Source organism: Lemur catta, chromosome 1 (genome assembly GCF_020740605.2).
Source record: "Lemur catta isolate mLemCat1 chromosome 1, mLemCat1.pri, whole genome shotgun sequence".
Lineage (NCBI taxonomy): Eukaryota > Metazoa > Chordata > Mammalia > Primates > Lemuridae > Lemur > Lemur catta.
The window spans coordinates 283,107,281-283,121,491 of record NC_059128.1 but is presented as its reverse complement, the minus strand read 5'-3'; the positions used below and the strand labels follow the sequence as shown (position 1 = coordinate 283,121,491).

General features: G+C 58.9%; 1 protein-coding gene across 3 annotated transcripts in view; it reads right to left on the bottom strand.

Moving 5' to 3' along the window:
• Positions 1–683: 683 nt before the first annotated feature.
• UBASH3A (ubiquitin associated and SH3 domain containing A) overlaps positions 684–14,211 on the bottom strand; it is a 39,905-nt gene continuing 26,377 nt past the window's right edge. Inside the window, exons 8-14 of one of the 3 annotated variants that reach the window (XM_045540720.1) lie at positions 12,794–12,893; positions 11,161–11,283; positions 9,051–9,143; positions 5,064–5,208; positions 4,240–4,346; positions 3,214–3,323; positions 684–2,819 (exon numbers count right to left, since the gene is read on the bottom strand). In XM_045540720.1, the coding sequence (XP_045396676.1) occupies positions 2,682–2,819; positions 3,214–3,323; positions 4,240–4,346; positions 5,064–5,208; positions 9,051–9,143; positions 11,161–11,283; positions 12,794–12,893 (816 nt within the window). In that variant the 3' untranslated portion in view covers positions 684–2,681. Of the gene's footprint in view, positions 2,820–3,213; positions 3,324–4,239; positions 4,539–5,063; positions 5,209–9,050; positions 9,144–11,160; positions 11,284–12,793; positions 12,894–14,211 lie in introns of those variants that run through there. The other 2 variants (XM_045540723.1, XM_045540721.1) reach the window with 2 other exon arrangements.

Below are 14,211 nucleotides of genomic sequence, written 5' to 3'. Positions count from 1 at the left end.
ACTGGCTTGGTGCTGGCGCCGGTGCTGCCCAGCCCAAGGCCGCTCCTCCTGCCCCTCCCCACCGTCCCCTTCCCAAAGAGCCACGTAATGGCGTGGGAACATCAGGCTGCAAGGTTCAGCCTGGGGGGGCGCCGGGGGGGGACACGCCACCCACAGGAGATGGAGCCGCCATTTCCGTGCACACTGTGGGGGGAGTCCCACAGATAAGGTGGCCGGGTTGTGGGTTGCAGCCATCGTGACGGGACGTCCACTTCCAGTGGACGTCAGCAGGGGTCAGGCTCGGCCCAGAAACACCGCGGGCCGGCCCAGCGCGAGGAGGAAGAGAGTGCCAGGGAGTCTTTTCTTTCTTTCTTTTTTCACCCAATAATGATAAACGTCCTCAGGGCATTTCATCCTCTATCCTTCTCTAGCAGTGTGGCCCCAGGGCTCGGTCCCACAACCATGGCTCATTCCGGAAGCTAAGAAAGGCAGAACGGGGGGCTCTGCCGTCACAGTGGGGGGGTCTAGTGAGAGCCACAGTTACGGAATATGAAGAGAGTGGTGTTTCTTGCACACAGACCTCTCGATCTGAGATTCAAACCACCTCGTCCCCCTTGTGACGCCTGCCAGCAAGACCCGGGTCCTCACAGGGAAGCCCCCACCCCGGGCAGGGGGACCCAGAGACGCGTCACAGACCAGCCGGATGAGTGGCCACTGTTCAAAATCCATTCACTGGATTTGTACAGTTTTATTCATCATCTGACTAGTAAGTGTGGCCCCGGAGTGTCCAGGACAGCCCAGGGGAGGATGTCCACCTGCCACACACCTGCCGAAGAGGAATGGCCAACTGTGCAAGTGCCCAGAGGGGCACGTCTGTCGTGGGAGCCTCCGCCCACCCCAACGCCAGGGAGTCCACTCGTTTTCCCGTCAGCACCCGTTGGGCACATCTGGGTCATTTCTCTAAAGGTCTTGGCATGGGGAGTGGACTGGGATCAGGCGTTCGAGTGGCAGCTACAGGCTTCCTCGTGTTTGGGTACAGGAAGATTATGTCACTAGCAAAGTAAAACAAGGACAGACAAATGTGCCTTTCTCCCAGGAGATGGCCCTTTACGGACACGCCGAGGACATGTTCGTCGGGTCTGGCCCTGCGTGGTCTGCATGACGGGAGCTGGTTCTGCCTTGGCTCAGGGTGTGTGACGTCCTCACGCATGTTCCATGCCGGCCGCAGGTGCGGTGCTGGGCCTCCCCGGCCTCTGTATTGCTCTAGTTCATACAGGGCCGGGCACAGATCAGCCATGTCCCAAATGGCAACAGGAAATGACGTCCAAATGGGAACGGGGATGGGAAAGAGGAGAGGCGGGTGGGTTTTCACCGCACTGTGGTGGGATCTCGCCTGCAGCGCCAGGCGCCTCCGTGGGCTGTGGGAACAGGTGCGACCTGTGGGGTGGGGGCGGGAGCCACACTGGGGGGACCCCACCCACTCCTGGGCCACCTTCCTAAAGTCAAAGCCACCATAGTGTTTATACTGTTGGAGGCGGACGTCCCTTTGCTGGTGGCCCTTCTGGCTCCCCGTTATGTCATGGGAACCCACTCCTCCCGTCTGCAAAGCCCCCTTCCCGCCATCTTGATCGGAAGCAAGAAAAGGGGGAGCCAAAAAAAGACCCGCACCCCGGGGCATCAGACCCTACCGCGTGGGCCTGTGGGAGCAGCCCTGACGCACCTGGGAGGACAGGGGTGGCAGCTAAGGGATGACCCCCAGAGCTGTCCACATCCTAGTCCCCCAGATGGTGACCATGGGACCTTACATGGCAAAAGGGACTTTGTGGGTGCAGCGAGGCTGAGGACCCAGAGATAGCCATGACCTGGATTACTGGGCGGGCCCAAGGGGATCACAGGGGCCCTGGCAGAGGGAGGCGGAGGGCCCAAGGCAGGTGACAATGACAGTGGGGGCAGAGGTAGAGAGAGCTTGGAGGACGCTACTCTGCTGTCCTGGAGGGCTGGGGTCGGGCACGAGAAGAGGGATGCAGGTGGCCTCTGAAAGCTGGAAAGGGTGGGGAAGGGATCGTCCCCTAGAGCCGCCAGGAGGGACAGAGCTCGACAGCTGAACCCTGACCCCTGGACAGTGGGAGAGTAAGTCTGCGTGAGTTGAAAAACCTGCGCTGTGAACTTTCGGTGACCACCAAGGTTGTGGTCGTCTGTTGCTGCAGTGACAGGATGCTGACACGTGGGTGTTCACATTAAGGAGCAGGTCCCAGCATTGATCTGGTGGGTGGGTTCCCTGCCAGTTTTCTTGAGTAGCCCGTGTGGACACAGCTGAAGCGCGATTGAAACAGGAGCGGGAAAGATAACTGGGAACCTCACTGATGCGAACGTGTAGAATAAGAGTGTGTGTGTGTGTGTTGGGGGGGAGTCTTTAACTCCTGGAAGTCGGAGTCCCAGGTGTCATCCCCCCCCAAGCCACGCTCCGCCTTCCCGTATGGAGGCAGATATGCGAGCACCTGCCGGGGGCAGCACCCCCAGCCCAGCCTCTGCCTCACGCCCGCGGCCCAGCCTGAAGGACAACGGAAACAGGCGGCAAACAAACACCCCCAAATGTAAAAGTGCGTTTCGTGCCTCTACAGCTCACACCAGGTGAGACTAGGGCACCTCGGAAGTCACAGCATCTCGCAGCCTCCGCACCGCGAGTCGCCGCGCCGTGCCGCTCAGTTGCCCAGGATCCAGTTCCTCCAGTTGAACGCCGAGTTGGAGCTGTGCGTCAGGGTCTTCACGGGCGGGGGTGCCAGCTCCCACTTCCCCTCCTCTCTGTTTTCTTCGCAGAAGCACATGCCCAGGGAAGGGATCTGGAACGGAGTTTTAAATCGCTTATTAATATTGTATAACCGTCCCACAGCCAGCTGGTGGGTCGCTGTCCCTTCCCTCCTTATCAATTGCTCCCTCCTCGATGCACCGTGCGTTCCCCGCCAGAGCCTCAAGGATCTATAACCTGAGCTGACTTTGGAAACACCCTCAGCTCGTCCTTCACGTTGCGTGGCAACAAATGACCGTGACGATGAGGACGACAGCCCGTCCGTCAGCGCTGGCCGGAGGCTGCCCCCTGCACGAGAGCAGATGGGCCCAGTCTTGGGGCGCTCGGGTGGCTGCGGCCTGGGCTGGCAGGAACTGAGAAGGGAGTGTGCTAAGCCTGTGTCTTGGGGTGCTTGACCGTGTGGCCCAGAGACGAGAGCGGCCACGTACCTTTCTCACTAACTGGGCAAAATCTCCGCAGTCCCGGGGCGGCAGCCCGAGGAGTGGCCGCGTGCAGGAGTCCAGCGCCGAGCCGTGGCTCACAATCAGGATGACGCCTGCTGCAGGACAGAAGGACACCTCGAGGTCAGAGCAGGCATGGAGGTGCCTTTTACTAGCCTGGGGTCCCCCAAGTTGTTGGGGCAGAGCTGCCCTGCCGTGTCCCCAAGGCTGTGAGGGATCAGGGGCAGGTGTGGTTGGCAGGAGCTCCCGCCTGCGCACCATGCCCAAGCCCATCACCCCTCCACGCAGGGCCCAGGGGTGCCCACAGCTGCCTGCCAGCCTTGGGGATGGTGCAGGAAGTGACCCGAGCCACCACCCTCTCTGGCTGGCAGCCTGAGCACCGTCAACCACAGATAGGACAGCGTCTAATTGTGGTGGTGGCTGCGGCCCAGGCCTGATCCGATGTGCGTTAGAATTATCAGCCGGTTATCACAGCAAGCCTGCTACAGCCCTGCTTTAGATAAGAACTTAAGAGCTTCCAGAGTCGAGTGAGTCTCCCTCAGGTGACACGTCACACCCAGCCAGCTCCGGGGAAGAGGTGGGGAGATGACACATCTGTGTAGCTTCATCAAGGACAGAGCCAGAGCTAGGGGACCCCTGTGAGTCGGGAAGGGGCCTATGGCCAGACCCACCAACTCTGCCTGGAAGTTCTGTCCCTCTGTCCTTTCTTAGTCCCCTTTGTTTCCTGGGAAGCTGACTCGAGTCGTGTGGACATTAGTGGTCTGTGTTGACCCTACGGCCCTGGGCCCATCTGCACTCAGCCCTGGAGTGGGGGTCCTGGGTCTGGCCCGTGGGGAAGATGTGTTTGTGCCGCAGATACGGCGGCAGCGGACGCCAGACCATACTTTGCTGCAGGAGAACTGGGTCGGGGCGATTGGGGGCATGAAGAGGTTCAGAAAATCGGCCAATTTCCATCCCAGACGCAAGACCTCGAGCCCCCAGGGCTGTTCCTACCCGAGGATGGTGAGGACTTACTGTCCCGTGCGCAGGTGTTGACGATCCGTCTCACGCTTGCTGTGCACCTGTCCACGTACTCCTCATAGCTCTCGGCCGGCAGGAGGCAGGAGAGGGGAAACGCAGGCCTGCGGGGACAGAGGGGGAAGGCTGACGCCCTGGCCCGATGGCAGGGTCAGGACTGCGCAGCTGCGGTTAGCGGGAAGGAGAATGTTCTTCCAAGATGGCTCTGCCTCGAGGCAGGACCGAGGTCGACAGGAGGCTCCACTTTTGTGCTCAAAACTGGCAAGAGGCTGATGTTCCATCCCCAGCGTGTGTTCCTATTGAACACAGGAACATTCTGTGACGTTCCATCCCCAGCACGTGTTCCCACTGCACACGGGAACGTTCTGTGGCGGCAGAGTCGGACGTGGGACGAGGACGACAAAGTTTCTCTCTCTGCACCCTCCTCTGGAGCAGGCCCTGACCTGCGGGCCTCCGTGTCTGTCCTTGCAGGGTCAGTTAGCAAGAACCCTGCTCCGCTCCATATCTCAGCTGGTTCCTCATCCTCCGCCACCCCCAGGGGACGTCTGATCCCCCCGGCCTGCCTGCAGCAGGACTCCGGGTGCGTCCCCTTGGCAAGAACTGCCCCACCCTCTCTGTAATCTATCCACTGCCCCCTCCCTGCTCCGGGACTATAAGTCCCCACTCTCCTTGCATTTGGAGTCGAGCCCAGTCTCCCTGCTGCAGAGCCCCACTGCCGTGTCCCTCCCAGATAAAGTCTTCCTTACCCTGCTTAACAACATCATGGAAAATCGTTCTTTAACAAGAACTCGACGAGCCGCGAGAGCTGCAGGAGGGCTTACCTGTAGTCAGCGTCCACGGGGAAGTCGGCCTCTTTCAGCTCTTCCGGGCTCATGAGGGCTGGGGTGGCTTTGCCAGCCTCCCATTTTGTCCATTCAAAGATTCCGGGTTCCACTCTTATCTTCATTTTTTTCTCCAGTTTGAGTTCTGGATTCAACAGAATACAAGTGTTTGTCATCTTTAACATCCACTCTGCGTCATGCAAATAAGTCTCCTCCTAGGTCTTAGCACCTTACACGTGAATCTAGACAATGCCTTTCAATCTCTGTTATTTCTTTTTTCTTGGCAATATTGTTCTGTGATTAAGCACAGTCCTGCTATTTCTGAGGCTAACCCTGCCAGGCAGGCGGAAGGTGTCAGAGCAGTGATGAGCCTGTGTCGGCCGGGGCTGGGGACAGTGTCCGGGAGCTAGTGAGGGTGCAGGCAGCAGTCCCTGAGTCAGCCAAACCAATGCCACAGCCCAGCGCTGGCCACAGCGGACAGCCCGCCCGCGGCACGTGCCAATGACAGCGCATGACAGCCTTGGGAAGCACGTTCCCGGGGAAGACGTACGCCAGACTGGGCAAGAGGTGAAGGGTGAAAGGGAACCCTCTTCCGGAACATTCTGACTCCTTACAACTCACCCTTCCTGAGCATTTTATATCTTGACTATAAGAAGACCTAAAGCAAGGTCATCTCATTTTGATCAGGAAAAAAAAGACTTTAATGTTTTTATTTGAAATGGAGAAAATGTCATTAAACTCAAACACTGGACATGAAGTCAATTCCCCGGATGTGCGTGAGCCCATGGAATGAGCTCCTTAGTCAGCACATTGAGGAAAGAGAGACACGCTGAGTTCACCAGGCCCCGGCGACCCCCACGCCTGCCATGAGGGGCCCACGTCCACTGTGAACACAGCAGATGAAGAAACGGTCTGACAGCCTCCCGCTGGGTGGCCACGACCTCTTTCGAGGACACCTGCAGGCCACTGTTCTGCAGCCACACTGGGGGACGTGGCCCATCTGGACATGGGCTGATGCTGGGTTTAGACAAGAGTTTAGCACGTTGGCACTGCAGATGTCGGCCTGGCAGCAGGTGGACCGAGTTTGAGGCCTTGTGAGGAAGACCAGGTGTCCTCGTCTGTCTGAGTTAACATGGGATTTACAAACGTGCCCTTTAAACCTGCATCGTGACAATACCTCTGCATGGAGTGAAAGACAGTGCGAGATCGTGTTGAAGACGCTGACCTTGTCACTGTCGGAAAACATTTTTGAGAAATTTTTGTTTTACGTGCAAGAGGCCGAAATGATAGAAGTCAGAAAAAGATCCACAAAAAATTTGGATTACGAAAAATGCTTTTGAAGTTCTCAGTCATATTCTTTTATTAGGAAGGCTGGCCGAAAGAATAGTTTAAATTTTATTTGTATTTATTTATGTATTATTCTTGTATTCACACGCTGCGACTATGGTGAGAGAGTTTGTGGAGGGAAAGGAAGGCGCAGGCCATCACGGGAAAAATCCTCCTGATTTGGGGCGATGAAAGCCCCGGTGGGAGGAGGTGGCGGTGGCCGGCCCGGCTGGACACAGGTGGTCTGTGACCTTGCACACCGCTGGCGAGTGGGCAGCCAGGCAAGGGCGGACCCTAAAGCGGGTGGAAGGTGGTGGGAGCAGAGGCATCCTATGTGGTTTAGAACAAAATACTGTCCTTAAATGGGGGGTGTGAAGGGCTAGGGGTGGGGGGGGAGATGGAAACTGAGGCACAGGCTTGACACATTTTATCATATATCTGCATGAGCTTCTTGCTTTGTCCATATCTTGTTACTATAGTTGTTGGATTAATTATAAATATACTGATCCTAAACGATCCAGGGATAAAGTTACTATTGCTACATATCTATTTTGCTTTCGTCCACCATAGCTAATAAGAGCCGTCTGTCCTCAAACTGCAAGTGCAGCCGGGAGGTCACCAGACGCTGGGGAGCCCAGCCCTGCACCAGCCCCGTCCTGCTGCCCTGGCCCCCCGGGACGGGCAGTGCTGGCGTGGACACTGCTCACGTCTGGCTCCTTCCTGAACGGGGGGGTGCGTGGGGGCCTGCTGGTCTGAGTGCGGACACAGTGAGTCTGACGTGGGGACCAGGGTACCTGGGCCGGGTCACATCTCCTCTCAGTCTCGTTCCCCCAGGACTAGAGTTTTACTCAGCAGCTGAACGAAAGCCCAGGGGGTGTGTGTGGTGCATGGTGTGTGTGAGCGTGTGGGGCCCGTGTGGGTGCGTGTGTGTGCCTCGGTGGGAGAGGACGAGGGGCGTTAGGAAGCCGTGCTTTGTCCTCAGGGTCACGCTGCACTGAAGTTCCGCATTTTGGGATCAGAGGGCGGTGGTGCAATTAGCAGGCGAGCCGCCAGCACCGGGTGAAATACATGGGCATTTCTGTCCCAGTGACAGGAGGTACCATGCAGGGGCTCAGGATCCGACGCCACGACCGGGAGGGGAATGACAGAGAGGGAGGGAACAGCCACAAGGCCGGGTGTAGACAGGAACTGCCTCATCGTTTTCAACAGAGGAAAGTGGGTTGTGGCTGCTCCTTGCTGATCAAATGGAGTTTTATGCTTCACAAAACTAGAGACTGGTTGATGGAGGAGAAAGTTCAGGAGAACACAGGACAGGGCTGGGTGTGCCCGGTGCTGTCCATCTGGGTCGGAAGGTGCTGGGGCAGAGCTCCCCTGGGGGGGCCTGGGGACCCGTGGACCTGGGAGCTGGGAGCCGGGTGGCACCTGGGTGGCTGATCACAGTGTGGCAGCAGCTCTGCCGCCCCTGCCTCTGACACTGCTCCAGGTGCAGGTGTGCTGGCAGCGCCAGCCTCTCCATGAGACCCCTCTCCTGCAGGGGTGCGGCTCCCCCACCTGCCTCGGCCCCTGCCCTTCACCGTGGGGCCTGTCATCCAGCGACTGCAGCCCCCAGGGGATCAGGGCCACCCAGCACCCCCAGGTGTTACTCCAGTGCTTACCTTTTTCCTGCCGCTCACCTGCCCCAGCTGAAAACCCTTGGCATGGCCACCCCCTCGATACACCCCAAAGCCTCACGCCCTCTCCTGTGGCCTTGTTCTCACTTCCCAACCCCCCTCCGTCAGATCCGGCCCTCCCCCTACTCCCTGCCAACACCGGGGGAACCCCCAGGCTCAGCCCACGTGTCTCCATTTAAGCTCATGCCCGCCAACCTCAGGTGGCTCCTGGCGCTGCCCAGTGGTCACCTGCACTTTCCAGTCTGTGCCCTGGCCCCGCTCTCCAACAGCCGCTTCACACCTGCAGCCTCCCCGGACCTCCAACCCCCACCTCCCGCTCACCTCCCCGGGTGAGCTGACTTCCTGGGTCTCTGAGAGAGGCAGGCAAGCCCTCCCCTTCGCCCCCTTCTGCATCTGTGCGGCTGCTCCGCCCTCTCTCCACCACGTGCTCCTGGCCACGGCCGGTCCCTGCCGGGGGAGGCAGATCCCGCCCTCCCCCACACAGGGAGGAGCGGGACCGGCCGCCCGCTCCCAGCAGGGACCCTCTCCTTCCCGTAGGTGGAAGCCGCAACAGCATCTGCCCTTTGCTTCCTAACGCGTCTCGGCCTCGGAAGGCGCTGGACAGCGCCCACTGGCACGTGGCCTTGCCTGGGAAGAGCTGCGCATTTCGCACTCAGAGGGCACATGGCCGTTCCCAGCCCTCTAGGTTTCTGAAGCCCATTTCCAGGGGTTTCTTTAAATGCTTGGCAGGAGGCCAAAGGGGAACAGCGTGAGGACAGGCCCCCACTCAGCTACGCCAGCCCTACTGGTCTCCGAGTCCTGGCATTCCAGAAATGCTCACGGGCTGCACGTGCCTACCGGTCGTCCCTGGAGGATGGGCTCGTGCCTGCCTTACGACCCCAATGTGGCCACACACTGCCAACCATCCAGTCCCCCCAACTCGCTTCCCGCTCCCCCGGAGAGCAGCTGTGCCGCCGGGGCTACGTGAGAAGCCCCTGACGTTCTCACTGACCTTCCAGGATGAGTTTGGCCGTCTGCACACAGCGGAGGGCTGGGGAGGCGAACACAGAGGTGACTCTGACCCCACTGTCCAGCAGCGCGGCCCCTGGAAAACAGCAGGTGGAAAACGCCCCTTCGTGGTTCTGGCCTCCGAGGGGCGGCTCCCCTACGAGGGCCCCAGATGTCCACCCCTGGTGAACGCAGCTGCATAACCCCCTGCATGTAGTGGAACCTGTGACCATGTTATTTTACATGGCAGAAGAGAGAGGATCCCAGGTGGGCCTGAGCAAGTCAGGTGAACCCTTGAAAAGCAAAGATTGTCTCCAGCCAGTCACAGAAAAGAAGCCAGAGATTTGCAGTGAGAGAGATTCCACATGCAAAAAACGTTCCGTTGCTGGCTTCGCAGATGGGGACCATGAGGCAAGGAAGGTGGACAGCCCCCGGAGCCGGGTCAGCCCCTTGCCAATAGGCAGCCAGGCACAGACCTCAGTCCTCGACAGCCTGGATGGGTCTGCAGGGCCCTGAGCTCAGGTGGGAGCTGGGCTCGGTGGGGACCTTGACCGCAGGCTGTGAGACCCCGAGCAGAGAGCCAGCCGCGCCGTGCCGGGGTCTCTGACCTGCAGAGCTGTGAGCCAACAAATGGGTGTTGTGTTGAGTTTGTGGCAATTTGCTCCCCAGCAACAGGAAACTCAAGACCTGCTGAGGTTTGTGGAAGGACAAGCCTACAGGCCACAGCTCCCCGTGACAGCCGAAGCCCTGTCCCCATGGCACAAGCACTGCGCGGGACCCGAGCCAGCGAGGTGCAGGTGGAGGCTGAGTCATGTCCCTCTCCAAAGGGCCACCGCAGAGTCCTCAGCCCTGCCACCGCAGAATCGACTTTAGGTGGACGTAGGAGTCTCCACACAGTCATGGAGTTTAAGGTGGGCACCTCGATGAAGACAAAATTAGGGTGGCTCTTACCCACCCTTATAAGAGGGGGAGCTCGGACACAGACACACAGAAGGACGACAGCGTGAAGACGCAGGGAGAGGACGTCACCTGCCAGGCAGGGGGAGAGGCTGGGATGCATCCTGCCCTCGCAGCCGCAGAGGGACCAGCCCTGCCGACACCCTGGTCTGGGACTTGCGGCCTCCAGAGAGAAGGGCAGTAAGCGACTGCTGTTGGAGCCACGCGGTCTGTGGACTTTGTCACAGCAGCCCCAGCAAACGCACGGAGGCCAGTGACTGCCCCCACACACCCTCCACGACACTCCCGTGCACACGCCGCGAGGGCAGACGTTGGCGCGAGGACTCAGGCACGAAGCACAGAGCTGCCAAGGTATGTTACAGAGGGTGCACACGGACAGACACACATGGCACACGCACACACACGCACACCCCCCGCCGTAGCAGGAGCCCCGCGGCTGTGTGCAGCAGGCTCACACTGACCCCCGGGAGAGCGACTGTCGCCTCTCCCGACTCTGCGTCCAGTGACCCCACATCGGGAGCCTGAAATCAGCGGTCCTGTGGGTTCAGGATTTTCACCACTGAAGTCAGAAAACTGCAGGAATCAGGGCTCCCCGCCCCGCCCTGCCCTGCCCAAGCCAGTGGTGAACGCCAGGAGCACAGCACGGTGGGCTGGGGCCCAGCGAGTCCCTTCCCTTAACCAGCGTGGGACCTGCTTCTTGAGATTCGGCTTTCTGAATTTATAAAATGAACATGAACTCAACGGTCTCTTTCATCCCAAAAAACTCAGTCAGGTGGAACCAGAACCCCCAGACATAAGACGAAAGCCCAAAGTGACAGATTTTCTAATAAAATCAGTGAGGAGATGTGGTTTTTAACTTTTTGAATGCCCCGGTGCGCACAGAGGGCGCTGAATTTTCCTCCCCGTTTTCTTCATTTTCATGCCTGTCTTTCATTCCTCCCGACTTCCCCACCCATCCATCCCTGGCCCAAACCTCTGCCGGTCATCTACCCGCTCTGTGGCCTCGGGCGAGCTGCTGGACCTTTCTGGGCGCAGCCCCCTCGCCGGCAGGACGACGCTGACACCAACGTCGCGGGTGTGGGGCAAGGGCTCAGCGCACGCTGGCTGCACCCATCCGTGTGTCCCCCGTCCCTTCCCGCCAGGCGGCCCAGACCCACCTGCGAGTCTGGACTGGAAGACTCCGCAGGACGACAGCGGCGGGTCGCTTTCGAAGCCCTTGATGCCGCCGCTCCGTGGGGGCAGGCTGCAGGGGAAGTTCAGGTCTGGCCGGTAGTATTTTCCTAAATTACAAATAAGCGTCAGACCTTCAGTCTCACCAAGTTAGTGCGGGTTCGTTCCACAAACTCCCAAGACAAGACCCGCTCTACCAGCAAAGGCATAACTGAAATTATTGTCCACTGTGTTGTTTCCTGAACGTGCTCTGTGATGGGGGTAAATGCTCAGGCGGCCACGCACATAGCGTTTCCATGTGGCACACACGGGTGAGCACACATGGGGTGAGGGGGCCCCACGAGGGTGGGTGCGGGGCCAGAATCGACCTGAGCAGAGAGGACAGCAGAGCCCCCAAATCTCTGTGTCCCTGGGTTGGTCACCCTGGGGAAGGATGCGGCCAAATACCCCAGTGTAAGTGATCGAACCGTGCGATGCACAGCATTCAGACCAGTCAGACTGTTCACTTTCTCAGGGGCTTCTGCACCTTGCAAGACCCACCCAGTGTTTCCTTTCAGCCACGAGTTTCTAGCTCCTTTAATGTATTTTCCCTCCTAGGCGACTTGATTGTTTGCCTAGATGACCGAATCTATTTTCTTTTTCTGTGAAGCCCAGTGACTGTTCTGGTGTTGATTGCTTTGTCCCTGTTCTCCCCTGCGGCCACCACGCAAGGGCGCGCTGTGCGGTTTCAGCGTGTGGCTCGATGCCCGCTGTGTTGCAGGGAAGTTTCTTGCAAGTTTGAAAGTCGGTTCATCCCCAGCCCCCAGCTGCCTCCTTGCTTCTGTCTTAAGCCCTCGTGTCTCTGCTTGACCTTGTTTCATAGAGACGACCTTGTCGTCAGATCCCTGTGCGCTTGGAGGCAGGTTTGGTCATGGTGTCATCTGCTCAGATTTTTCTGGTGTGCCCTTATCATCTGCCGGGGGTTTTCCCCACTCTTTGCCCCCTCTCTTGGGCTTGCTGGGTTCCTGGAAGGATCCCAAAAGGGCTTAGCCAGCCCGGCAACTGCAAATGGACTTTATCACCATGTTCGATACCTAGTTTATAGAGCAAGCCCGGGGCAAAGCTGGGTGTGCAAGATGCGTGCTCAGGAGTATGTCCATCTCTTAGGCAGCGGAGCCAGACACTGCAGCTGTTAGGTTTGATTTGCAGAGATCAGAGGTGAGACAGAGACAGCACGTGCTGACAGCTGTGGGGTTCAGAGCCGGCAGTTTGGGGTGCCCTGCTCTGAGGTCAGTGCGGCACTGGCTAACCGAACCCCGATGTGTGCGGCTGGGATACGAAGACCTGCCCAGGCGTTCACTCGGGGACTGCCTGACTACCGATCCCCGTTCCTCCTCCGTCTTCCACACAGCAGTTGAGGCAAGATGCGTGCAGACACCCCACCTCCCAAACGCACACGTGTGGCATCTCTGGAGAAAGACGCAGCAGGCGTGCACTCCACACGCACAGCCTCCACACGGCCAGCCTGCAGCACGGCGCCCTGGGGGTCCGGTGCCACCTAAGGAGACCGACCAGGGGTCTCGTTTACCATCGGTGGGACCTATGGCGTTCTGCCCGTTGGCCCGCCTGGGCGCGACCTACCGTCGGGGGTGGAACACTGCTGCAGCCACGACTTCCCGAAGACCTGGTCCACTCGCTCCCCGTGGCGCACCACCAGCACGCTCCTCCTTGCCACCGTGGCCTGGGGGCGGGAAGCAGGGCACGCGCAGTTAACACCCCTGTCACCAGACTCGCGCCAGCAGCAGCTCTGCTCTCACCCCAGAGCTGGCCTGGAGAGGGAACCTCTTCCTCTGCGGGTCCCGGCAGCCACGGCCCATTTCGTCACAGTCCTCACAATGAAAGAGGATGAGGAATCGGGAACCTTTCACTTTCTTCCAGCATCCCGCTTTCTGGGCATCACAACATCGTAAAGGACGCGGAGAGAGACAGGGTCGGCCCACAACACGACACATCTGCTTTCCCACTTTTCTCTCTTCTCTAAGTCCTTCTCCCCCCGTAGAGACTCTTAGGACATCTTATCTCTGTATTATAATACGTGTCGTTATAATATAGATTTGTTATGTTATATTATTGTAATATAGACAAGATGATCTATCTGTTGTCTATTTACTCTATCTAGCCTGTGCGTTTGCTGGCACCTTTCCTCTTCCGAGGAGCCCCCAGGACTGCCCTGTGCTGTCATGTTAAGGGGCAGTTCTCTCACAGTGACTGGCTGAGTGTGAGAGGACAACAGTATTTTATTTTTCTTTGTTTCTTTTTGGCAGGAGAGTGACACTGGCAGTGGCCGGCGACTTCCGCCCTGGAGACAGCGGCTCTCTGGCGCAGTCTTTCCCTGCCTCGGGCAGCCGGGAGGCCTTGGGGCCCCGCAGTGGCGGGGAACACAGCCACACTGCTCCTGGGGAGGCCTGTGCTTTGGGGAAGTAACCCGAGGGCCACACTTCAGGCAGCAACATGGGCCACTGTTTAGGAGGGGGCTCCTGTGTGTGTGTATGGGGGGGGGGTCTGTCCTTATGGGAGCTGGGGCTGCCCTTCTTCCCATGCTGGGGTCGGATGGTGGGATGGGGGGCCCTCAAGGGGAGCCCGCGGCAAGTGAGACAGAGACAGTCAATGAGAGCAGAGGATGATCCTGTGGTCAGAGAGCAGAGTGCCAAGGGCTGAGCCAACCAGGGTTATCAGGACAGCATAAGCCCTGCGCCAGGAACCCCAGACATAGCTGGGACCCTTGAGGGAAACACTGAGACTTGGCTGTCACCCTGAAGGGCACTACGGGACCAGCTGACATGGACCCTACACTTACAGCCCCAGCCCCAGAGAGGCACCGCCCAGTGCCAGCCCAGTGCTGCCCAGGGGCTCCTAGGGCTCATGCCATCAGCGTCCTTGTGACATGGTGTTGTGGGAGAGAATGTGTCATATGCTGGGACTCACAGCCGCAGTCCCCAGGGTCCCTCCCCCAGAGAGCTGCAGATGTCTCTGGGCTGAGGGGCAAACATGGGAAGTCG